At 38.5% G+C, this 25,727-nt stretch overlaps 1 protein-coding gene across 3 annotated transcripts in view; it reads right to left on the bottom strand.

Annotated features, from left to right (window-relative positions):
* The window catches only part of IL31RA (interleukin 31 receptor A), a 37,837-nt gene extending 12,664 nt beyond the window's left edge, over positions 1 to 25,173 (bottom strand). Inside the window, exons 1-10 of one of the 3 annotated variants that reach the window (XM_049796209.1) lie at positions 24,724 to 25,173; positions 14,955 to 15,034; positions 12,594 to 12,890; positions 11,065 to 11,185; positions 8,722 to 8,903; positions 7,146 to 7,297; positions 4,034 to 4,199; positions 3,341 to 3,423; positions 2,558 to 2,765; positions 971 to 1,153 (exon numbers count right to left, since the gene is read on the bottom strand). In XM_049796209.1, the coding sequence (XP_049652166.1) occupies positions 971 to 1,153; positions 2,558 to 2,765; positions 3,341 to 3,423; positions 4,034 to 4,199; positions 7,146 to 7,297; positions 8,722 to 8,903; positions 11,065 to 11,185; positions 12,594 to 12,890; positions 14,955 to 15,006 (1,444 nt within the window). In that variant the 5' untranslated portion in view covers positions 15,007 to 15,034; positions 24,724 to 25,173. Of the gene's footprint in view, positions 1 to 970; positions 1,154 to 2,548; positions 2,766 to 3,340; positions 3,424 to 4,033; positions 4,200 to 7,145; positions 7,298 to 8,721; positions 8,904 to 11,064; positions 11,186 to 12,593; positions 12,891 to 14,954; positions 15,035 to 19,130; positions 19,381 to 24,723 lie in introns of those variants that run through there. The other 2 variants (XM_049796207.1, XM_049796208.1) reach the window with 2 other exon arrangements.
* Positions 25,174 to 25,727: the final 554 nt, after the last annotated feature.

Below are 25,727 nucleotides of genomic sequence, written 5' to 3' on the forward strand. Positions count from 1 at the left end.
TGCTTTCAAATTTGATAAATTTAATTTCACTAGTGGAGAACCAAAGAGCTAATAATCCAAAACGCACTTATCACATACATTACATATATTAGATTAAACATTTTCACTATTATTCCCATGTTTGTAAAAAAAACCCAAACAACCAAACAAAAACAAACCCCCAAAACAAAACCCAAATGTATAAAGAAAAGCAAATGCATTTCCTTAACTAAAGGTAATGTGCATGGGATATTTACATCAACATCAGTATTCCCAGTTTTGCCTTTGCACATACCTCTTGAGCTCTGCACATTGTTTGTTTTTGAGTTGAAACTACACAGACATAGCCAAACTAAGAAAGATTACCTGTTAAAAAAATGTCAGCCTCTAAAACAAAAAAGTAAGCAGATCCTCACCTATTTGTCAGTGCATCATAAAGCCACTGAAACCTCCTAGAAATGCCGTAGGTCATAATACAAATGTGATTATGTGATATTTAACATGCCAGATTGACCAATCACTCCACTTGCTTATTTTAAAGTAGAATTCTCCTTCAAATCCCCTTTCAGGTTTCTTGCTGTCTCTCTAACCCACATGAAGGCACATGACCGTTTCCAATCTTCAAATTCATTTTTTTGGTTCTAGGTTTCTCTGCTTAAGTAGTGTATATCTGTCATAAGCCTCCCAGCTGGAATATTCATGGCATAAGACCAAGACACAGAAGTTCTTTAATATGAAAACTCTAGCCTAATCTTACATGGGACCAAACACCATCTTGCATGTTGCATGAAAATTTGAGTTAAAATTGCTATGAAATTACATGAAGAGATTTCAATAAAGCATGTCATAATGCTGTTATTTTTTAAAATGGTCTGAGGAAAGCTGGATGAGTTAATTCTTGTTTGTTCTTTCCAGTCTACCTATAAATAAATATACATAAATACATATGTATCTGTACATTGTTACAGCTGTAACTGATAAACAAACATACTTTTGTTAGTTTTCCAGTTTGTAGAATTTGATACATATTGCCATGATCTACTAAACGGATCTGTCTCCAATTCCTCATACCACTCAACCACATATTCGGTTACTTCTGGTTCGGAGGTTATCCATTCCACAACCACTTCTTCATTTGTTGTAAAGGTCCTCACTGTTTCAATAATCTGAGAAGCTAAAAATTTAAACAGAAAATGTCAGCAATTCTATCGTCATAAAAACTGCAGCAAGAAAACAACTCAAGTACAGCAAGCTGAGATTGCTTCTTTAGAAGAGTATGGGACTTAGTCATAGTTAAAAACAAAGTTTTAAAAGTTGCTTTATACCTATGTTCACGTGCATGTACTCAAAATACTTTAAAATGAAGCATGTAAGAATTGTTAAAATGAAAACGGGCAGGGGGATTGAGGAGATGATACTCAAGGAGATTTATACATACAGAATCAAAGACCTCTCTTTTAGGATCTGAATTTTACAAACCAATTTACTATCAGTTTTACAGGTAGCACAGATAAGCAAGTTTTGATTGAGATGACAAAGGCAATAGGAAAACAGTTAAATCAAGTCAGCAAGGTCATGAATGACAAGTGAAGCAAAAGTGAACCATCAACCTGCAGAACAGAGGTAACAAAAATCTGAGTGAAAATCCAACCTGGCAAAGCAGAAGGAGAGAAGATGTGGCGAAGCAGAGGGAAAAGAGATTGTATGTAGGGCAAAAAAAGCATGTCACAGCACGGAAAAATCAGAAGAACATTTACTGTGGGATACAGAAGGGGACAGAGAGGTAGTCAGCAGCCTCCAGGACAAGGTAACATCATGTCTACATAACCAGTTTTCTGATTAGACTGGAATTTGACTGAGCAATTCCAGGGGGACAACTGCACTTATTTCATGAGCAACTGATGTAGAAGTGATTCAAGTGTGTCATACGCAACCTCTCTTCAGATCATAGGTAGGCAGCACCTTGTTGTAATACAAGGCTCACAGAAATATGAGAAATAAATGGAAGAGCCAAAGAACACAACTGTTGTGCTAGAGCTGACCAGCTCCCTGAACCTGGAAGTGGGTGGGATGCATATGAAATGAGAATAAACACAATGTTTCTCTCTCTGCTTCCATTGATGCATCTTAGGGACTATTAAACATGTCTTTAAATGTTGTTGTTAAATGCACTGCAATAATGCCCTGTGGTAACCAATTTTATGACCTAGTAGAGCGATGAGACAGAATTGCATGGGACTATAAATTTATTTGGGAGGTCCAAGGTTAAAAAAACAAAACCAAAAAAACCTCAGAAAGTAATAAAATAGAAATTCTAATAGGACATCAGAAAGTGTTGATATCTTTAACAAATATATCACAAAACAAAAACCCCAACAATAATAGTCTATAACAAAACATGGTATGTGACAGCAAAACAGACAACCAGATTATATTGTTCTAGTAAAAAGTAATGGACTACACAGCTTTGTAAATAATACAGTTCTATACGTATAGAACTTAAACAGATGTCAGGAAGATAATTTTTTTGTTAATGAGAAAAACATAACACAATATTGAGAAAAAGTACTTTTTTCACCAGTGGATGGAATCCGCAAAATAGCTTCAGGAGAATTTCCAGCAGAGTTATAGGCAGTAATAGATACATTATATGCCTCTTCATTTAAACGTAAATTGAACTTCTCATCGGTAGTGCTGTTTGTCATTTTAAGTGCAGGATGGTTTTCCGGAAAATACTGTATTTTGTAGCCTAGAATTCTCCCAGAAGGTGGAAAGCTGTTTAACGGCTATTAAAAAAAATATGCAGTAGTAAGTGTTTCACAGTGTTATTTGTATAATCAAAAGTATATACTGTATTAAAGAGTCCAAACCACATTACCAAATGATTATACTGTATTTAGAAAAGCGAGGTACTTTCTTCAAGTCCCATCTTCAGGACAGTCAGCTGCAACAATTTTATTGAAGGAAAGGTTCAAAAGTCAAATACTGAGATTTGAAACAGAGTTTCTGGTCACTGTACCAGAAGATTAAAGTAAATTTAAACACAGCTTTAGTAAGCTGTATTATTTGAGAGCAGTTGTAAGGGCTTTCAATCAGATTTTCCAGTGTTCTGTACACAATTAAACCCTTCCCTTCTGCACAGATTACAAAACTCTGTTTGTCTACCATTCAGTAAATAAAAGCCTTTTCAATTCTGCTTTAGTTTAGTGAGGGTTTTTTTCTGATGACAGTAAAACCCACTGGCAGTTATATGTCCTTGTGGTGGAGCATTTCACAACAGCCCTACGACACTAAAATACTTCAATGCAACATCAGCTGCAGGATACCAATATGATTATCAGTTCACAAAAACAGTATATACCTTCCACATAAGATATACAGATCTAATTCCAGCTGAGCGTGACGACTCCATTACCCTCCACAAATCCACTTTTTCGGAAGGAGCTGAAGACACAAAAATATCTTTAAATTTGGTGTTATATTAAAAAGATAGTATAATATCATAAAAACAATCAAAAGGTTTCAAAAATACAGTCTGAGAACAACTTATTAAAAAGAAGTTTTCCTTTGTGTAACATTGTGCCTTTTTTCGCTAATTAGTACAGCTTCTCTCTTTCCATAAGTTTGTTTCTGCTTTCTTTTATTTGTTAAGTTCTAGAGGAGATTTTCTAGTCTTGCTTTAAAAACTGGCAATTTAATTTCCCTACTTATAATTTGTTTTATCGGACACACTTGCTACACCACATTTCTGCTACTATCCTGCTTAACAATGTTCAGTCTCCATCTACACTCTTAATTTTTCCTCTCTTCACTGCTATTCACCCATTTTCTTCCTTAGCGCTATGTTGTTTGTATCACCTTTCAGATCTCCTCCACTCCTTTGCTCGTTTTCCCTCTTCTGTATTTAAACAAAATACACGTGTTCTGTTTAAACAACAGAATTCTAAATTCAATAGACTGATAATATGCTGAAAATACAGGTTTCCATTATTAAATCCTAATGCCCCAAAGTATAAACAAGGAAAAAAAAAAAATCACTAAATAGTTAGCCTACCTTTCTCTTCTGTGCTTGCTGTTTTCTCCCTACTCCACTCACTCCAGAATAATGACTCAACACTCCTACACTGAATGGCAACTGAATATTCTGTGGAGTCCCACAGACCTGTGAGATTAAAGGATCCTGTTTTCTCTGCAGAATTCTGTGGGACAGGGACAATTTCCTGAAAGTAAATACATAAACAAAAATTATTTACTACAAAATCGCATGCAGACATATTACTTTAGTTTTCAAAAAAACACAAAGGATTCAGTTTTCATGTTTCCCACCTCACTCCTCATTTTTCTCTGTAGCATCTTCATTCTTCCTGTAAAACTCCAGGGTTTGAAAAACTTGAGCCAAAACTACGTCTGTACTGACTGACCTGTGGCTTGAACTGCGTGCAGCTCACATGCAATTCTAGAGGAGCTGTGCTGGTGCAGGAGATGCTGGATGACTGATGGGAAGCAACTGGGTAGTGCTGAAGCCAGTATCACCGTAATGTCCTGGATACAGCTCCACCTCACAGCAGAAGCATCCCTGGGGAAGCAGTAGTCATCTGCAACTTGTGAGCCAGCTGGGTACTTGTTTCTTTTCTTGGTTTTGTTTTCTGAGTTACAGGGTCTTCCAGCTCTTAGCCATATAATATAATAGTGTGGTGCTAGGCCACCCCCAAGATTATCAGCATATGATTAAAATTAAAAGACCAATGAAAACACAAAAAAATTTTGGTACCAAAAGAAAAAAAGAACATGGAGCCTTTAAGTGGCGAATGAAGACAAGAGTATGAGAAATAACTGATGCAGTATCTTCTTGGAAAAGTAATGACAAAGTGAGTAATTTCCTTGTCTTAAAAGGAGCCCACTCACATCTCACTGACGGAAGTCAGAAGCTAGATTGTTGTTTCAAAACAAAAGGTGAAAGAAGACATGAAAACCAGGAACTGGAGTTGATGCATCAACTCAACTGGACTGACAATGGGAAGCAGAAGAAAACAACACAAACTGTAGAAAGATGTAACCCTTCTCTTAATCAGTAACTAACAACTCTCATCCTCTCAAGTTTCGGATGACTGAAACAGAAAGACGCTAAGATAAATGTCAAAGCTAGCTAAATTCTTAGAAGGTCAGCAAAGGTAAGTTTTAGAATAAGGAAGGCTCCCTCTTGGGAGCCAAATTAAAGTAGTAACGTCATGTAGATTTACAACAACAGGGCCAAAAACCCATGAAGAAATCCTTGTCTTCCACCAGTTGAACCTTCCAATGAAAAGTGAATCAAACTCTAACAATACAAAATGCAGACACCCACTCCTTTGAACATCATAATGGGAAGTGCACTGCCTAATGAAACTGAAAATTTTAGTCCATTCTGATCTCAAGAAACTTGATGTCAAAAATAGAAAACTGCTTCTATGAGAATGAATTCAGGGATCTAAAAACGACTGCTAGGTGACAGACTTTTTAGCCAACATGCAATAAAAAGGGCTTCAAAAATATTATCAACCTCATGCAGAACCTGACATAGAATTGCAGACACCCCAGACTAGCTTTTAGTTACTTGCCAAAAGGCTATTAACAATATTCAATTATAATTGGAAACTTAGCATATGCAAGTAGAAAAATAGGTCATCTGTTTTAACTCAGTAAAAACAGTTCACAGCAATTGTTTTAGATTGTTTTGGTTAATTGTTTAGATTGTTTTGGTAGAAAGGCTTAAAAGGTCAAGAAAATACCTGTCGTGATCAAACTTTTTTTTCTTTTTTTTTTTTTTTTTTCCCATTTTGCATGTATGTGCTGACAGACAGAAAACTGTACCTAACTCCTGTACCTAACTGATGGTTTGATGCTGTCTTTGTTGGCCATTGCCATTGGATTGGCTAGACAGACTATGAATAATGCCTGTCCAAGATCCTACAGAACTAAACTCACTGGATTTTTGTCTTTACTGATCATGGCTACTATTTTTTTCTCTAGAATGTCTGTGGAAAAATGCAGGTAAGTTCTGAGGAAGAAAATGGATGTAGACTGTATTTGATAGCGAAAAAGTAAACTGGTGATTTCTTACGCAGGTGCTGACAAATAGACAAAATACATAATAATGCAGTTACTTCACAAAAATGTGAATGTCTTCAACATTTGGGAAGGATCTCATATGCATGTAATCATCACAAGGACAGCAGTGTCTTGACTCCAAAGGGATAAACATCTTGAACAGGTCATTTAAATAAGTATAAGTTCAGTTTCTAATATCCCAGGTGGACCTGAGCCATCCTGTCCATCACATCATCCCAAATATATCCTGAATCCAACAACTAATATGTCATATCTACAGTGAAGATGCTTGCCATGAAAGTGTGACGAGGATGCTACTTAGAAACATATTTAGTATCAGGAACTTTTTTAAAGCTCTGAGGACTACTATTAGTTATCCCAACTAATTCTTCTCTGCCAGAATTACACATTTAATGTACAAAATGGTAAGGTCAAGGCAGACATCTCAGTTTGATGAACTTAAAAAGAAAAGCCAAGCAACCTGGCCCATTCTAAAATTTGGAAGAGGAAACACTAAGACTGCAAACAGAATTGCTTCCATAATGAGGAGCACTGGAATAGGCCATCTGAAAGAAGCAAAAGACTAAATACTGGTTTTTTCTATAAGAGTTCCATTTAAGTGTCAGAAAGACAAACTCAGAAAACTAACTTCTCTTATTTTCCACTTTGTAAAATTTATACTTTAATTCTTGAAATACTTGAAAATTAATGTATCATTAGTCCATCTTAATCTGATTCAACTGTTGTGGTTGGGAGGAAATGCTGTTTTCAACATCAGAATGCAAGAGGAAAATAAAATATTTTGACTGAATGTGTGTGTAATCCCTTAGCCTTTTACAGAAATATATTCAGAAGTATAGTATGTACCAAAACAGACATTGACCAAAAGGAAGAGAACAACTAATCCTAGACAACAAAACAATGATCATGCATACCTAATTATGCTCCACTAAAATAACAAGGTTTTAATCATTATTTCCAACTACTTGTTGCCTTTTTTTTTTCTATTTAGCCTTTTATAACATGAAGAAATTAGTCACAAAGAAGCTAACATTCATAAGAAAATTTATGTAGCTTACCGAAGAGTTTGAATACAAGTTTCTGTATTGAACCTGGCATATTAAATCTTGTGAAGGGATAATCTTCTCAGGCATTTTCCAGGTTACTGTAAGCAACTGCTTTACACCAGTGATTTTTTTAACTGAAAGTATTTCAGGAGGTTCAAATTTCTCTAGAATGGAGAAACAAAAACAGTAGCAGGGGAAAATGCTTTTATAAAAGTTCAGAATTGCTCCGTCTATGTGTGTTACAAGAAGTTTAATTATTATCCCAATAATGTACATCCTCTCAGGTATTCATGATGGTCTATTTTATAGACATAACTCTACAAATGGGAAGTTACCTGTAAGAGAGATTGTACACATAACTGATTTAATGCTGACAAACCTGCTCTCAAACAGATGTGCAGATTTCTTTCATCTGTATCAGCACTGAAGAATACTCCTCAGAGACAACAGCAGGGAAAAGAAACGAAGCGGAGCTGGGATGCCAAAGTCAAGTCCAAACTGCAGATGAGGGAAGAATTTAGTTGAAAAGGATTTGAGCGGGAGAGAAGTGTGAAGGAGGTGATGGGAAAAGAATGGATTAGCAGTAAGAAAAGAGATGGTTGGTACAGAGGATGTGGTAAGTAATGAGGAGCCACAGCAGGTCTGAACACAGGGAGTAAAGGAACATATGGCTGGAGAGCTCATGGAATGCTGCAGCAAATGAACAAACCTTTTAACTGAGTATTTTAACTACACCAAAACGAACAGAGGAAAATGCAGCACAGCGCAGAGGGAGAAGAGATAGGCAAAATATTATTGTTGCTCCTGGGAATCACAGAACAGGTGGTTTTTTAACATTCCTAACCAGAAAGTAGAATAGCAGAGTAAATGATGGGTAGACCTGGCTGGAGAAATGATAATACCGCTATTCATTTACAGCTAGATATTGCACTGACATCTAGTACCACTCAAAAATAGAAAAATTAGTCTGAGCATGACTTAGTTTTACCAAAGTTTTAGTATATAGCCTTTACTTGTTAGTAATTAAAAACTTAGTCATTTATAATGGATATGTTAGACATTAGCTTAAAAAAAATATTGTTGTAGTTAGACGTTTCATAGTATAAATACAGCACACTATAATTTTTCACCACCTCTTGGTAAGACCAAGAAATTGCTGAAAATTGCTGCTGCACCACCAACCAGTCTGAAGAATTTTACCTGGAAACACCATCAGTTAAAACATAACAAGAGAATTGGAAGCATCCAAATTTTGATGAAAAAAATTGGGAAGTATGAAACATATTATTAAAGCCTAAATGTAATGTCAGAGATGTCATAATTTTAGCTAACAATTAAAATCGGATGTTATTTCAAAACTGAGACCAATTTAAAACCAAATGAAACCCAAATAATGGTTTCAAAAAATATTATATTGAAAAATTATTTTTTTATTTTCTTCTATGTAAACCAACTTTGATACACAACTGGTTTCAGAGTTCTCTAACCTGTATGCTACAGGGAAGTCAAAAGAATTGGGGAGGGTACCGTCAGCTCAAGATACACTGCTTTATCTAACTCTTTTTTTTTCTTTTTTTTTTTTAATTACCTATTTTTTCCATAGGTATAGGAACACAATCTGATGAGGCTTCACCCAAAACGTTTTCAGCTTTCACCTGAAAACAAAAAGAACTACTAAATGGAGTATCTGGATAGACAAACGAGCATGACTCCGTTTTGCTTTTGCAGGGGCGCACGGTATTTGGAAGAGTCACCCCTCCTTCTGTCATCCTAAAAAATAAAACAGAAAAATTAAAGGAGTTAGAAATTAGAGGATTTTCTTAGAATAACTCTCACTGATTATTACTATTTAATTATTATTTAGGTGTTTTTGAGGTTGCAGGCCATTTTTACCAGTGAATATCTCATTCAATGATATGTTAGTGCAAACAAATACTCTTTCCTAATTGCTCCGCTCCTGCAAATGCATAAAAGTAGCCTACACAGACCCAATTAGTTTTAATCGCAATTAGTAAGACAACTTTCCAGGAGCAGTAAGGAAGAGTAAGAATGCCTTAATGGGAGATCCACATGCTATTATTTTAGATTAAAATCTCAAAGAGAAGTGAAATCATGTAACTTCAGGCAAGACCTCCTTTAAAAATATAGTTAAGATAGAGCTAGTAACACATGCCACATGGAACTATGTAATAACAAGCTCTTATTCATATTTTAAATACAGAAAAAAGAAAAGCCAAACTGTACCACTGCCAAGCTATTAAAAGGTAACAGAATTTGTCAGGTTTTCTGGAAAGAAAACACTGATAACATGCTGTCTTCATAGCATATACTTTCATTATAAGTAGTGCGGGATGCAAAGCTAACAACATCTGTTTCATGTTACCGACCCACAAAGAAATTTTTCAACAAATAAAAACTCATATATGGGGCCTGTATTCCATATTATGCAGTAAGCAAGCACATCATTCAGGTAACTCAGAAAATAGTTTGAGGCTGGTACTTCAAGAACCTTTTTTAAACTACTGTAAGCCTGCAATGCTCCAAAAGGAAGCAGTCCTACCTTCCCTAACATGCAGAGCTGTTTGTTTCCATCCACAGCTCTCTGCCCCCTTGTACCAGTGCTTTTGTAGTCATATGGTCAACTCAGCTGGGGAGTTATCTGGATTAAAATTAACTGTTAGGTTTTACTCAAAATAGTTCTGCAATCCAATTCACTGTGTGGTTAAAGAAGAATTTGTGCTGGTATAGGAAGAAACAATATTGAAACTTACTTTCAATGGCTGTTCTAGTTTATGGTTTCACAAACTCAGCTAAGTTATAAACTGTAGAAACACTAGAAGGAGTAACAAAAGTTCCACCTAATGAAGATGGAAGCCTAAAATGTCAAGCCTAAAACAGAGGTAAAACTAAAGATTTTTTCCTGCCCTACCATTTAAATAAAAAAGATACCATACGCTAGCATAACTTACAATACAAAAATGTCTCCTTTGGAGTCTGAATGCCTTCCAGTTCTCAAGAATAACTTTAGGCATTTTTGAAAACTCTTCATGAAATCACATTACCTAGAGTCTTGATTAGACAGAAGAAGAGCACTACAAGCAGCTCTGTTATGAAGAACAGATTGACAAGTATATTTGGGACAAAATCTGTGCTATCACCTTCAAAATTGTATCCGAGATCTGCCTTGGAACAATGCTGATTTCACCATTTTCACAGTCACTTATGAAAAAGTAAGCTCCTAAACAATATTTGAAATTTAATGGAAACTGAAACTATCAAGTATTTATGCTTCTATAATGGGGTCACAAAAACACTAGAAAGCATGAGACTACATAATTTGTATTTGTAAACACAAATCCCCAGATGCGAGCAATCCAAAAAGGACAACTAACTCGGGATTCTTTCACTGAAACCTTATGACTCCAAAGGTCCCTAGGTTAACTGCTACTGTGTCAAGCAGAGTAACAGGGGCTTTACTAGTTTTAAATGGGAACTGATTAAAGTGGAGGAGGAAGTAATCTTTTTTTTACCCATCCAAAATAACGATAATTGGTTACACAGAAAGTTTCTGGGTAACACTCCCACGAAGTGCCTCCATTCTCCATTTGTACCTGGGCTTACTCAGCTTTTCATCTAATTAGTAATGTTACTTAAAGGAAACAAGTGAATATCAATTCTGATGTAAACATTTGTCTACTGAACATTGGGTTGAGAATGCTAATTTCCTTTATGCAGCATACTAAAGAGGTATCAGATTTTAACTTTTTTCAAGAGTTATCAACCCCCAATTAATTGAATTTACTGAGGAAATGCCATGACTCTGAACTCCGCAATGTTTCCAGGTTTTCTTTAAAGAGAAGTCAGGATATGAGGGGAAGGGAGCTGGTGGTCTCTCCCCAGCAACCCAATTCCCAATACATCCTATACTTACACTTTTCGGTAAAGAGTATAGTTTGTCGTAAGATGTGTTTCTCTTCCTGAAGTCCAGGTGCAGGTAAGTTCAGCATCAAAGTAATAAATGCAGGAAATATTTCCTGGTGTTTCTGGTGGAACTACAATGACAAAGGTAAAAAAAAAAAAAAAAAAAAAAAAAAACAAACCAAAAAAAAAAAAACAGTAAAAATAAGTAAGTCTAATGTACAACCGATTTTGTTGGATCAAAAAGCAGATTATAGCAACTTCACCAAGAGTCTTGCATAGCACTTCATTTTATAATTTCTTACTGCCCTCAAAAATCCTCACAAAGCCAAAATCAAAACCACTCTTTCTTCCCCTGGGGAGACAGGGACATTTTCTCCAACTACTTCTCAGAAATACTTAATTAAGTGGGCCTGAAGGTAGTTTTGCAGTAACTCATTAACTATCTTATATCAAACCACTACACACATTTCCTGAACCTCTAAGTACACCCTCTGCGCCTATAGCTCAAGGCCAGTCCAGAGACTAAGAGGAAAACAAAGAAACAGCACAAAAGTTCAGGAAAAGGCATTCTTTCAAAGATAAAACTCCCCTCACTTCCTTCCCAGAATGTCTAACCACATACCCTATGAAAAACCCCTAATCTGAGGAGCCTGCACGACCTTAACACGCAGAAGACAGCTTCCTGGGAAATGTATCTATATGGCCTGGAAGAGATCGCTAGTCCTGAACTCTATCTTATAAGCAAGACAGGGCAAAGGAAACCATCCTCTGCAATCTCTACAGTCTGAAGTCATCCATAAATACGTAACACCCTCAAAGACTTCTTTGTTAAAGCCAGACTTCTTCACTTGATAGAAGAAATTGGAGTTGAAAGGAAGAGAACTGCACCCAGTGAAATAAATTGGTTGAAAAAGCCCTCTTCCCCAAACAGTGCTTTTCTGTCCCACCTAATAAACACTGGAAAGATCTTTGTTTTATTTACAAGCTTATGGCACACTAAACTTTGCAGACAGGAAATACCTTCTGCTGGTTTTTATTCCACAGATGTATTTTTCTGCATTTATTGCTTCTTTATTAGAATGGGACCCCCAGGCATACGTTAGTACAATCTGGACTTAATCTGTTCAATAAATCAGAGAATTTGTGTACATATTTATCCTGTAACCTTCTCCATATGAGATTGTAATTATAATTTCTTTGGAACAGAGGTTCTCCCTCGGGAAAGCTAAAGTTGGCTAGGCTACACAAAAGACATTAACCAAAGGAACCGACCCAGTACCCTCTGAACTCAACAGAAAACCTCCACTCACTTCATCTGGCCAAAAGTCAGGGTCAGAGAGGTTATGGACCAGTGTCAGTAAGGAATGCCTGCAATTTCATGCTTTATTTTAAGAAAAAAAAAAAGGAGCTAGAGGTGTCTTACAATGCCACAAGCTAAAAAAAAAAAAAAAAAAAAAAAAAAAGTTGTTGTTTTAAAAGTAAAATTTTTACATTGTTATTTAATAATGTTAAAATTAATTTTTCTGCATTTCTACTTACAGCCAGTTTTAACTTCAGTGTGAACCAAAAGTTGTTCCTTGCCCAAGTACTTAGTGAAACATTTCACATGAGCTTTGCTGTAAGTGAAATTATGGATGGTTATACTAGATACAGTCTCGTTCACAACGTCATAGTCTTCCCAAGGAACTAATTCATGATTCAATTTCCAGATGATGTGGCTTGCATTTCTGTGAGGTGTGTAGCGTTTTCCAAGAACACAAAACAGTTTCAGGGTGGATCCTCTTTCAATTTCAGGAGATGAAGGAAAAATGTCAGCATCTCTGATAGAGTTTTCATCTGAAAACAAAATCAAAGATATCACAGAACCTAATTCCTTTTAAAAATCAGTGGAAAAATGATAACTTATTTTCTTGTCTACAGATCATTTAGATTTTTTTCATATGGAGTTGAAATAAACTGCTGAGTTAGTCACTCAAATCAGATATTGCTGTCTGGAAACTCAGTTTACATTAATTTAATTACTGTATTACCATAGGGATTATGTAAGAATGATGTTTCTAAACTTTCCCGGAAAAAATGGAGACACTTCAATTCAAATGTTTTTTAATAGCTGAAAATGAAGAAAAGAGACCGTCTTTTAAATCTGTTTTTTTAAAAATATTCCTATATGTAAAAGATACACATACCATTTAGATGTTATTACGAATAACTATATCAGAAAATACATCAAACTGGTAAGTTTAAAATTTACAACTAAGCTGCAATATATTTCAGTTTCTCAGTAGTACTTTCACCCCTCATAGAATTTATATTCCCAGATACAGTGCAGGAATTGTATACAAAATGCATGTAAAAGGGAAACACAGAAGCAGGCTGAATGAATGAATTCAGCAACAAAGTTATCAAACAGTGCAAGAATCACCCATTAGAGTCCTGCAAGGAGCTAGCTATTTATTTTTTTGCTGCTTATTTCTTGAAGACAAATTTCATAAATAAATCTGTTAAATAAAACAAAAATACCCCAAACTTTTACAGACAGAATTTCTTTGCTAGAATGTAGGTATGAAAGGGAATCAAATATTAAACTTTCTTCCTTGTTTTCTGGTAATTCTCTCCTTTTTTTGTGTGTATTAACTATAAATTGCTTTCTATGTTTCTTTTTGTGACCTTTTTGTTTCAAAGTAATCTATGTGTCAAAGTCATACTAATAGCTACTTTACACTACTGCACAAATTTTACTGTATATCAGTTGTAAGCAATTACCTGCACTGTTTCATGTATTGTTCAAGCTTCTACAAACATATGCATCCCTCTTCCATGTAATCCCCAAACAATTCAAGACACAAATACCATTATATAATTACCGTTGTGTGCTAAGTTGTCTGTGATAAATTGCACATGAACTTTCAATTATTGTCACAAAGTCATTATCCCTGTCCTTATGATTTCCTATTCTAACCTATACTAGTCAACTTAACCAGTTTAAAGTGGCACTGTTGTCACAAGCATTTTTAATCCTCAACCACTCACTCACTGCTGTTATCCCCCTTTGTGTGTCAGAAGTGCCTGCGTAATGAACCAAAAGGAAACCAATACATGTGAAAAATAAAAGTTCGGCAAAAAATAACATCGTCCTCCATCCAGATCAGATTCCTCACCACTTCACGACTAGCCACACAAACATGCACTCTAGTGGAAGAAGAGGGAGATGAGAGGTGGATGGAGTGCAGAACTACGTGCTCTTCCAACTGCAGTGGTTACCTGTACTAGCTTAAACTGACTGTGGAACTACCACGTTAAAAAAAAAAAAAAAAAAAAAAAAAAAAAATTGAAAAAAATCAATAGTCACACATTGTCAGGTGACTTTTAAAAATAGGAATGAGAACATTAGTAGGCATTGCATGAATCTCTGAATAGGTAATATTTGACTTAAAACAGTCCAAAACCAGTAGATGTTAACTGCATTTTAAGTGTTCATGTTAGAGAAACATCAGTTTGTTCCATCAGCAGATCTCCAAAGTTACCAGCCTTCACAATCCAACAAGAATTGAACTCTGCTATGACTTCCAGATACAGATTCTCCTTCTATACGCTGTGCAACAGGGGAACGGTAAGTTTTAAAATACCTTTTTTTTTTTTTTTTTTTTTTTTAATACTTTAAATACAAAAGAAAACAAATCCAGGCTGTGATGATGACAATTAACATTCCACAAGAGGACATCAAGAGTGCCATAATTTTTTCTCTCTACACTGTACACTAGTTAGTCAATCACCTACTAACTTCTATTTTTAAAATACACTTTCTTCATTTTCAAAACTCTTCAAAATTTCATTTGGAGAAGGTCACCTTTTGGAAAACTTTCTTATGGCAAGACAGGTGTTAATAATCAAGAAACGTACCTGCTATACAGCTGCAAAGCAGGACAAAGATCCAAATCAAACAGTCGAACATTTCTTTTTCACTATCTGGGCAGGCAATGCTGTCATAAAATAAAAATAACAATAATATACTTCAAGTAAAGATGCCCCTGTAATACTCTGTAAGCGTTTTAGTATAAGAGTTAATAATGCTATTCAGCATTTCCCACTGGCATTCAAGCTAAGTAGTGCTTTGTCCAAGTGTTACTTTCCTGCACGATGGGAGAAATTCGATGCAGTCCTCCTAAGATAAGTGTATACTTTTCCTATAAAGAAGAGAGAGGTAAGTGCACCTGAAATCCTTCTGAGGGCAATCCAATCCACCTAAGCAATTTACTTTCCAAGGACCGTGTAAAGAATTGGTAAGAAATATATCTACATCCACTTGAAATCCAGCCTGCCTAGCCCTATCTTCTGAGCAGATTCACCAAGCAGAGTGGATTCCTTTGAAAAGGAAGGCTGTTGCAGGAGAAGGAACGATCCCGCATCTCTTGCGCATCACCACCTAATAAAACAACCATTCAGGAAGCCGGCAACAGTCCCAGGTCATCATCCACCCGAAAGAGGGTGAACTCACGCTGTTTTTATCCCAGCCAAGTGTCCCAGACACCACACCTGAAGACAACTCTGCAAAGCGCCTGGCTCATGTTCTACCTGGCGTCCACCAGGACCCCCAGGGCCTTTTCTGCCGAGCTTGTGCTGCCTTCCAGCTGGCCAGCCCTCTGTCTGTACTGGTGTCTGGGGTTGTTCTTCCCCAGGTGCAGGACTTTGCTCTTCTCCTTGTTGAACCGCAGGAGGTTCCTGGCAGCCCTTTTCTCCAGCTTGCCGAGGTCCCTCTGGATGGCAGCACGACCCTCTGGCGTATCAGCCACTCCTCCCATTTTGCGTCATCAGCAAACTTGCTGGGGGTACGCTCTGCCCCATCACCCAGATCATTAATGAAGAGGATCACCAGGACTGGACGCAGTATTGACCCCCGGGGTACATCGCTAGTCACTGGCCTCCAACTAGACTTTGTGCCACTGACCATCACCCTCCGGGCCCATTTGTTCTGCCAGTTTTCAATCCACTTCACTGTCTGCTCATCCAGCCCACGCTTCATCAGCTTGTCGGTAACGGTCTGTAAAGCGGCCCAACTCCAACATCAAGGGCAGAGTTATGTTGCAACCCAGACTACACCTTTGGCTAGTAAGTAGGAGATCTGCCTGTAGAAAACAGAGGGTTCAGACCTCCTTCAGCAGATGAAAGCCTAGGGCGTGATGTTCCTACTTACTGGACAAGTGGCTCTAGCTACTATGTTCATAAGCAAAAGGTGGGTATTACTACTGCTGCAGTTAAGAGTCCCTGTTTCGCATTAGGTTTTCAGATTTATCTGAGGAGTTGCTGGAATTCCCGCTCTCCAAGCAAACCTATATCTCAGGAGTGGTCCAGGTGGGAGGCAAGTGCTCTCTCCCTAGAACAGGTACACCAGCAGCTTTCAGACCAAAGGCAGCATCTCCTCCTCCCACGGGTTCGGACAATGCTAGGAAGCAGGTGTGCGCCAGGTCACGGTATGGGACAGAGATCTATGGGTGGGATATAGGCAGAAAGGGGTTCTGCCCTATGTTTTAGTCCCTTCCACAAAAACCTTCTTGGTTTTGCTACAAAATAAAGTTTTACAGTAATCTAGAAGAGAAAACCATAGTAAAAAAAAAAAAAAAATGCTTTTTGTGTTCAGTTTCTGCCAGAACTAATCTTAAGCATTATTTTCAGTCTGTCTCAGGAAGCATTTATAAACTTTGAGGCTATGGCAGTGCAAAACAGGACAAAAAAAAGTGAAAAGGGCACATGGGGTAAGAAGAGAAATGAGGGAGGCGTTAGCCTAGTGACACACTCCTAAAACACAGCTGTAGCAAGATGTGTATCAACAAGAAACAAAGCAATTACAAAACGAGAATCTATTACTACTTTCATTACCTAGTGTGTAAGTTCTTGTTCTCAAAACAGTAAAGACAAATTACACTACTGATGGCAATAAAAACAAAGAACCTTAAGCAACTGTTCCATGTATTTGGCACCAGTAGGTACAGAACTAAAAAACAGATGCAGATGTAGAAATATTTAGATAGTTATTTTTAAATTTTAGAATTAACATAGTCCATAGCAATGTTGATGAGATACTGGAAGTTCTACTCTGTTAAAGCTAAGAATGTATTTTGTAACCACTAAAGTGTGTGTTTATTCTGATTTTATTTTTTAAAGTTTAAAAAGGATACCAATGTAAAAAATCAGTCCCCAAGTTATGGCTACAGGAAAACTACATTCCGTTCAAAAATAAAGAAAAATCATAATGATGACTCTAAAAAAGGCTTTGCCAACTTCACAGGGCCACACACCAATGACTGCTATACAGCTGTGGTAAACAGTGGTAGTGGTAGTCAGTACTTCATCAGCTAGGAGACTAGTAGTCGCAGCAAACCAACACGCTTCAAAGATTATTATTAACATCAACAAAACCAAGCAAAATAACCAAGAGCACTACAAGATGATGTGCCCAATCAAAACTACCTGACGGAGGAGGGAGGAATGGTAAGCCAAAGACAAATCGAGTTACAGATGCTACAAGGGCATAAGTATTTTTTTATAAACTTTAAAAAGTAAATAATTTTATTAGTCAAATAAAATGTTTTTGCAACAGCTCTACAAATATGGCTTTAATCTTGGGGGACGTACTTGTTCATGAGAACACCAAATCCTCCGCGTGGCATGTGAAGATAAGCATACATATAATTGTTTACAGGAAAGATCTTAAGGCACTTGATATAAATAATAAGGTTCTATTCTTCCTTTTCTGTAGACTAAACTGCTACCAACATGTAATAAAAGCTCAATGTGTATTCTGTATTGTAAAGACTACTTGAAATAAAACCAATAGTTCAAAACACAGGCTTTCCACTTACCTGCATCAACCATTACATATTATGGCCGTGACTAATTAAAGAATTTCCCTTAGTGATTGAATTCTTCCTTAGATTCACTAAACATAACTACACAGTAACAAAGAACAGTAAAAGCTGCCTTAAGATTAGATAACAGTATGTAGAGAAACAACTGCTTCCCAATCATATAGGCAGCAGCACCATGTCAAATATATGCAACTATAAAAGAATTGAGCAAAAAGAGAGAAAAGCAATGTCACCACAGAGCAGCTGTCAATACTGAACTTGATTACACTGCTCTAAGTGAAAAGGGCTAATAGGTTTTCCTACTTTGTGGACTACTCAGAGAAAAAAAAAAAAAATAAAAAAAAAATAAAATCAGCTAATACCAAGACCAAAACGAAGATGATGGTTCTCCCCAGGCAGGATACGCAAAGTCCCTTCCAGCCTAAGAAAGAATCAATTTACAAAATGTTTCTAATAAAATTAACAGTCCATTTCAATAGAAGATCTGGCGCAAAAAAAGTAACCATGAGTTGACATGGACACTGACTTTATCTGGGAGCAGCTACCCTTCTTCTGGAAATTAAATTATTTTGTTGGTGTTTGCTGAGAATTTGTGAGAAAAATGAAAAGACAGTATGAGTGGAACCATGGCCTTGGTTAAAGCATAAAACACTTGAAAGGGTGCAAAAACTCTAGCAGGGAGATGAAGAACAATCTGCTAGATAAAGAAGAAAAAAGAAAAAAGGGAATAAAATATTAAATTTATCAAACACTTCCCACTGTCTTTGCTTACAACTTGGCAAAGCTCTAAAGGTTTCTGCTGATATTCTACATATGGTGGTTCACTGTTTTTGAGGGGACACGAGACAGAAGAGGCTGCATTTCAGCCAAAATAGTTCAGCTATTTCCAAGAATAAGGAAAACATATTTTTTTTATCATATTCCTTTGACTAGCTCCAGCAATCCCACACTTTTTTTAGGAAGGAATTGGAATTGAAAATCATTGGGAAATCATAAAAACATTTTTTAATTATGCTTGTGCCAAGAATACCACATACCACCACATATTCCACCACAGTGGAGCACAATGCTAAAAGATGAGGCATGGCAAATCTGGCCCCGATGACAAGTTACAAGCCTTTGAAAAATTCTAGTTCTACACGCTCACCAGAAAGCTTAAACAAAGATCGCACCCACACTCAGTAAGCGGTCCTCATCCTGCACCCATACCTACCTTTTCCCCCTCTCCCAGTGCTCTTCTAGCGTTCATCACACAGTAAGTCGCATCCACTTGCTAAAATAGCAGAAAACTAAGCAAAAAATGTATTTGTGCTGCATTAGCAAATGTAAGCAACTTGCTACATGATTTGACAGGCATCTGAGTTGGTGAAATAGAGAACTGGGGAGAGAGACCTCCATGACACTTCTTCCCAGCTGTGAGCTGTTGATTTGGTTCCGTCCTGATGCTATGCTGTACCTCCTTCCACTTTCTCCAGTACCAATTAGCAGCCAGTTATTTGACATGCCAGCTGCTAGTTACTACATGTCAGAGACCAGGGTAGTGACTCAGCAGGTTAAAACCCTGCTCATGTCTTACATGGCTGTCACTGTACTGATATGTGACTAAATAGCTCCTTGGCTGTTTAGTTAAGAGATCACATATGTAAAGGTGGTGAAAGAACTTTCCTCAGTAAAAGTCACATCATAAATTCAGAAGTGCTTCACTTAAAGATACCTGTAAAAGCGGAATTCTGATGCCTAAACAAAGAGCATGAACAGAACTGTCTTCCTCAACTATTTAAAAAACTGATTCACCAAAGCCAGATTTCTTGCAGGAAGGGGCAATCTCAATGAAGGTCTCATTAAATACATAAAAAATTGTGTAACATTGTTGATGAAACAAGGCTTTCTCAATACCAGAACCTCTGGTTTTCCATTTTAATTTTGAAATTCAAGTTGCTTGGAAGAGCTATGGTTTAAAAGTTTAAAGGAGTCAGAGGAACAATTACCCGAAGTAACTTTTCCCCATACTCTACTTAGGACTACTTCTTAACCACCCTTCTCCCCTATTTTGGGACAGGAAAGCTTTTTCCATTCAGATCCAATTCAAAGATTATTTTTAACTGCACAAACACATACTTCGCATGCAGTGCAGCTGTTACACCGTGAATAAAGAACATGGTACGTCTCTAAATGGAAAGGCAGTATGCTTTAGCCTATATAAAACATGCCCAGTCATCTTCAAGAATTTCTCACATCTTTGCTGTAATCTGGCAGGGCATCCTTTCCTATTAAGTCTGATGCTCTCCTAACAACTAGAAAGAAGCTGAATAGCCACTGCTGTCTTTTATTTAGTCTTTAGCAGCAATTGCTACAGCTCTGCCATGCCCGCTACCATACGGAGAGACATGCCTTGCCCCACACAAAACCAGCCAATGCTGAATGCCAGAAGCCTGAGGCTGCACGTGGCCCCACTGGGCCACCTGAGTGTGATGTAACACAGAGATGCAATTGGAAAAGCCATAACCATCAGTTTTCAGAACTCCACGATTCAAATCCATCAGCATTTACACAAATCCTAGAGGGAAAGAGAACACTTCAGGCAAACGATCCAAATACGAACTTCAGACTCCTTCCTAGATAACAGGGTGTAGAAGCATCAGCTTCCAGGATTTGTCAGGACTCCATCAAGGATGAGTACCAGTGAGCATCAGAAGAGGAAACCAGAGATTTCTCTACATCGGTCAGAGAAAAGAATGACATGTAAACATACTGGAGGAAGCAGTAAATGTAAGGGACAGCTAATGGCTTTTCCCAAATCCCTATAAATCATGCACTGACAAGCTCATCCATGGGAAAGTTAAAGATCATGATGCAGTGAAAGATCCTGAGCACACTGGTTCCATGACCCACAGTCCTTAACTCAGCTAAAAATAGTCAGCTGAACCTCAGACCAGGAAGAATAAGATATTCAACATTTAAATAGAATTTGATTTAAACAGGACTTAGGTGCATTTTCTTTCGAAAAATAAACCTATTTAAATTTGAAATTATGACAGCTTACCTTACAATAGAATGCTGCCATAACCTACTAAAATCACATAAATTAAATAAATTCAAACAATACATACTTGTTGAGAAAACAGAAACCACTAAGCTTATAGACACATCCAAAGGAGCCGCATGGAGCAAAGCCCCTTGAAATGCTGTGCCAACTTTTGACCACAGAAACTTGTTTTTAAAATGGCACCGGGGGGGGGGGGGAGGGGGGGGGGGCAGAAACAAAGGCTGTATTCACCAAGTTCAATGACTTGTTAATTTAAAAGCTGCAAATCAGATGGGAACTGAAAAAGCAGGAAAGCAGTTTTCCTCTTTCAGTCTCTAAATTAAAAAAATAGGCACCGAAGGATAAGATACTGTTGTTCTAAAATCCTGAAGGACCCAGTGACCCAGAAAGGTCAGTTCAGGTAATAACTGCTGATAACAGTTATTTTGTTTAGTATAGACTAGAGTTACAGATTCAAAACATGCTTTGATAAACCCTGTCATTATAGAATAATATTTAACAGCATACTGAATATGTTTTAATATAAAACACTGTACATTGGAATTTAAATACAGTTTTTACCTAAATGCAGCTTGACACTAGCACAGAAAAATAATTAACCTATATCTAGTAAATATAATGTACTATTCTCTGAACAAGCGTAAGAAATTAGCTTCTAAGTAATCTTAAGGTATAAAATGCTCAGCTAGATACAAAGGCTGCAAAACAAATATTTGTTTGCTAATTAATATGCCCCATCACAAAAACTTAATTTTGGGGGAAAAAACAAACACAAAACAAGATTTAATTTCTTCATTTTTACATATTGGTCACTTTTTTCATTTTAACTACATGGTTATATCTGGTCTTATAATGCTCATTAAAAGAAAGGCCAGGCCATCAATACCACTAGAACTGAGTATTGGTGATACTACCAGAGAGAACTGTAGCTCTCATAGCAGCATTATCATTCCTTGTTCTTTTTTTGACTGAGAATGAAAAAACAGCCAAGCTAGGACTTAAACAGGCTTCGTGTACAGGTCTGGTCTTGGAGCTTTCTTCTTCAGCTCAGTGTTTGAGGGACTACAAATTCTGTTTTGGATACAAGGGTCTACTTTGAGAGATGGTTTTGTGTCAGATGTTTTCAGTTAGGAAGACATTATTAGGTAGGATGGTTATTAGGTAGGATGGTTGACTTTGTGCCCCTTCCTTGAGCACAGTCACTCAAACAAAGGTGGAGAACAAGATGCCACTGCCATGATAAGCAACTAGGTGAGAAAAATGGATGGGCAGGACAGGAAAATCCATGCATTGAGCTTTAAAGAAACACAGAATTCTCATCAAGAGAGGGTAGCCATATCCAAATCTCTTACAGTTGCCAGATTTGGGTGGTTTTAACCTGAAGTTAGTACAGCATACAAATCTGTCAGACAAACAGAAGGAAGATTTTCTGTACTTCTTCAGAGCATTAGCTCACCTTGTCCAGCCTTGCCTCTTAAACTAAGACCAAATCCAGAGTAAAACACACGTCGACTTGAATAACGTTAGCAAACTGTGTTTCACAAGAAGGCAAATAAAAACTTCCCTGGACTGTTCAGAGAATCAGCTACAGCCCCAAACCCAGTACGTAATTATAATACCTGTCCTACTGCAGTGCTTCAAGTCTTACAGGAATGCAGAGAACAATGCAGGTAATCCTGTGCTCTCACAGACGCAAGAAGAAATGAGAACAAAATGAGTGCAAACCCTCACTTTCTTACTTTAGCACTCAGAAAAGATGACCGTGACCCTGCAGCTTACCTGTATGCATAATATACCATTCTGAAAAAGACTTAATCATATATTCTAGAAAACATTAGACACTCAGACTCATTACAAGCTCAGCTGACAGTGAGTTTTGCACTTATACAACTATTGCATCACTTATTCTTGTTTTTAGGAGTTATTTTGGACTATAGACAATACCTACACAGCATTTCATCTCGTGTCTTTTTTCACAGTGATTAAGAAGCTTGCTTACACTCCACTATCAAATATCCTTCTCCATATTCATCGCAACCTTATATAAACATAGAGCATACATTAAGTCCTCCTTAAAAGGTTTGTTTTCCATTTCCGTTGGTTGTTACCTTTTTATATTCTCTTTTGAAGGTTCCCCAGTATCTCACACCCTTCCTGAAGTGCAGACACAATATCTAAATAGCGAGAGCTAGATTTACTAAAGTGAGCTACAGTCTCCATGGCATTAATGCAGTGAATGTACAACATAACAGGGAAGCCTCTGTACAGCTAACCTTCACCCACTCCTTACAACCTTTCACTGCTGGGTGCTAAATACCTCATGTACCTTGTTATAGGAACATAAGATCACTACCAGCCACTTATCTGCTATTCCTATTACTGTACATCTAAGCAGAATGTTAGCCCTCTCCTACCACCAACAGAGGACACAGTCATCTAAAATAATGGTCTTTACCGTTAGTACTTTGCGAGAGTTTTTGTCCTGTTGAGCATCCTCTGTATTGTTTGATAGCAAATGTATTTAACTTGCTGTTGACCTGCATAGACAATTGCTGTATCACCCTGTTAATAAGATTAAATATCCTGTTTTTCTTTTGTTTACTACCCATACTGTAAACTTTACTAACAATATTTTTACATTGTTAAAATTTTATATAGTTAAAACTGCTAGCTGAAACATGGCATGGTGGCGTGCAACCAGGCTCCATGGAACCTACTAAAACCAGCTATATTTTGAGATCTCCCAGTACAGCATTTTCTAATTGAAAGTGTTCCTTACAAGCACCAAATAATGCAAAAAATTACCAGACTTACATGATTATTACAGCAAAGTCAAGATCTTTAACATTCAATACTGCAACCTCTCTGATACAAACCTAAAGCATTTTTCCCTTTTATCCCTTGAGACCTGTTTTGTTACTGATTAGTCTCTATCTGACAGAAAAATCTGAACTGACCATTCCTTCTTTTGCCCAATACGTGAAGTTTTCTTCAAGCACAAAAACATTTTCTTGCCCAGTGTCTTAGTTCACAGATAAAGGCTAGCTGGACTTCAACTATTTTAGACAATCATCTTCAAAAGGCAACACGCAGTCTGTTACAGATGAGAAGTTCAGTCCAGCTTCCCCAATTTAAGCATGAGTGTGTGTAGGTGATACTCATGATGCACGTGTGCACAAACACAATACAAAATTATTTTTTCCCAGGAGGCAGAAACTGCGCAAGCACAGAAGCAGCATGGGGCCGATATATTTAAATCTGATATACCACTCTGAAAAAATTTGAGCAAATACAAACGATTTAAGCAGCCAGCAGCTCGGAAAGCACTTTTACTGCCTTTGAGGACTCCATATACTGCAAAAGTTTTGAGAACTAACTCTTGTCATTGCACAAAGAAAACCACAGCCACGCGTCTGTATCATATTCTTCCCAAAAAGAGACAAAGGCGATCAGCTAAATGGGAAGTTTCAATTCTTACTGTCTCATGGACTTGAAAGAAAGAATCCGAAAGCGAGATGCTTGGCCCGGAGAGACACAGAAGCATGCACTGCCTGGAGCCTAGGAAGAACATCTGGAGGGATGGGAATGCAAGCACGCATCACCGCTGGTGAAGATCCACCCCACTAACGCTCGGGGAAGAGTTTCACACTTTCCCACGCTCCACGTTAACAAAAAACGAGCAGAGAGACCTCTGCTAAGAGAAGAAAAAATAAAAGAAAATATAATAAAAAAAAAAGAACCCCTCAAACTTTTCGCTTACCGGAGCTGCCGAACGGCCGTTTCGCCTAACGGTGACCTCTGCCTCGCCGCGACTGCGATGGGATGTAATGAAATAGGAAGTTACCGGCCTCAGCGCAAGCAAGGCTTTTTCCCGTAATTCCGAGAGACAGACGCCACCGCCCCGGCGCCCGGGACTCGCGGGGGAGCGCCGTCAGACTCCGCCCGGCTCCAGCTGCCTCCGCACCGGCGCTGAGCCCCGTCGCCCGCGGGAAAGGCCGCCCGGGGACGGCGATGCCGCCGCGGCGCCTGCCGAGGGCGGATACCCGGCCTCCCCCCGCCTGCTGGGGGCAAAAAAAAAAAAAAAAAAAGGGGCCGGGGGAGCGCGGCAGCACCCGCCCGGCTGAGCCGCCGCCTCGGGGACCCGCGCGGGACCGAGGGGCGAAGCCTCCAACGTGCCGCCGAGCCGAGCCGAGCCGAGCCGAGCCGAGCCGAGCCGCCGGCCCCCTTAGCGCTCGCCTCCCGCCCTGCCCGGCGCCGCGGGGGGCTGAGGCGCGGCCGCGGGGCCGCCTCCCTCCCTCCCTCCCTCCCCGCCCACCGCCGTCCCGCTCCGTCCGGGAGGAGCGGGGGGCGCGGGGCGGAGCGGGGCAGCGGGGGGCGCGTCGGGTGGGTGCCGTCCCCCGCAAAGGGACAGCCCGCACCGCCCGGACTCCCCCGCCGCGGTACCTTCAAGGAGCGCGGAGCAGCCGGCCGTGGAGCGACGGACACGGCGGCATTTTGACGGCGAAGAGTCTCTTCGGCGATGCCTTTAAATCGCAGAAACGTGCACAGAGAAGCGAGCGGACGGGGCTAACAGCCGCCACCGAGGAGCGCTCACACATACGCACCTCATGCGTTATTGAGGGCATCGGCTCGGCGAGGGAAACGGCTGAAGTTGCCGCCCCTTTTAAAGCTAACAAATGCATCCCAGTTAATGGCCTGGCTGCGGTCTTCCTCTACCAGCAACATGCAGAGGAAGAAAAGGAATGAGAATTAGGAGGAGTACTG

The sequence above is a fragment of the Accipiter gentilis genome, chromosome Z (assembly GCF_929443795.1).
Source record: "Accipiter gentilis chromosome Z, bAccGen1.1, whole genome shotgun sequence".
Classification (NCBI taxonomy): Eukaryota; Metazoa; Chordata; class Aves; order Accipitriformes; family Accipitridae; genus Astur; species Astur gentilis.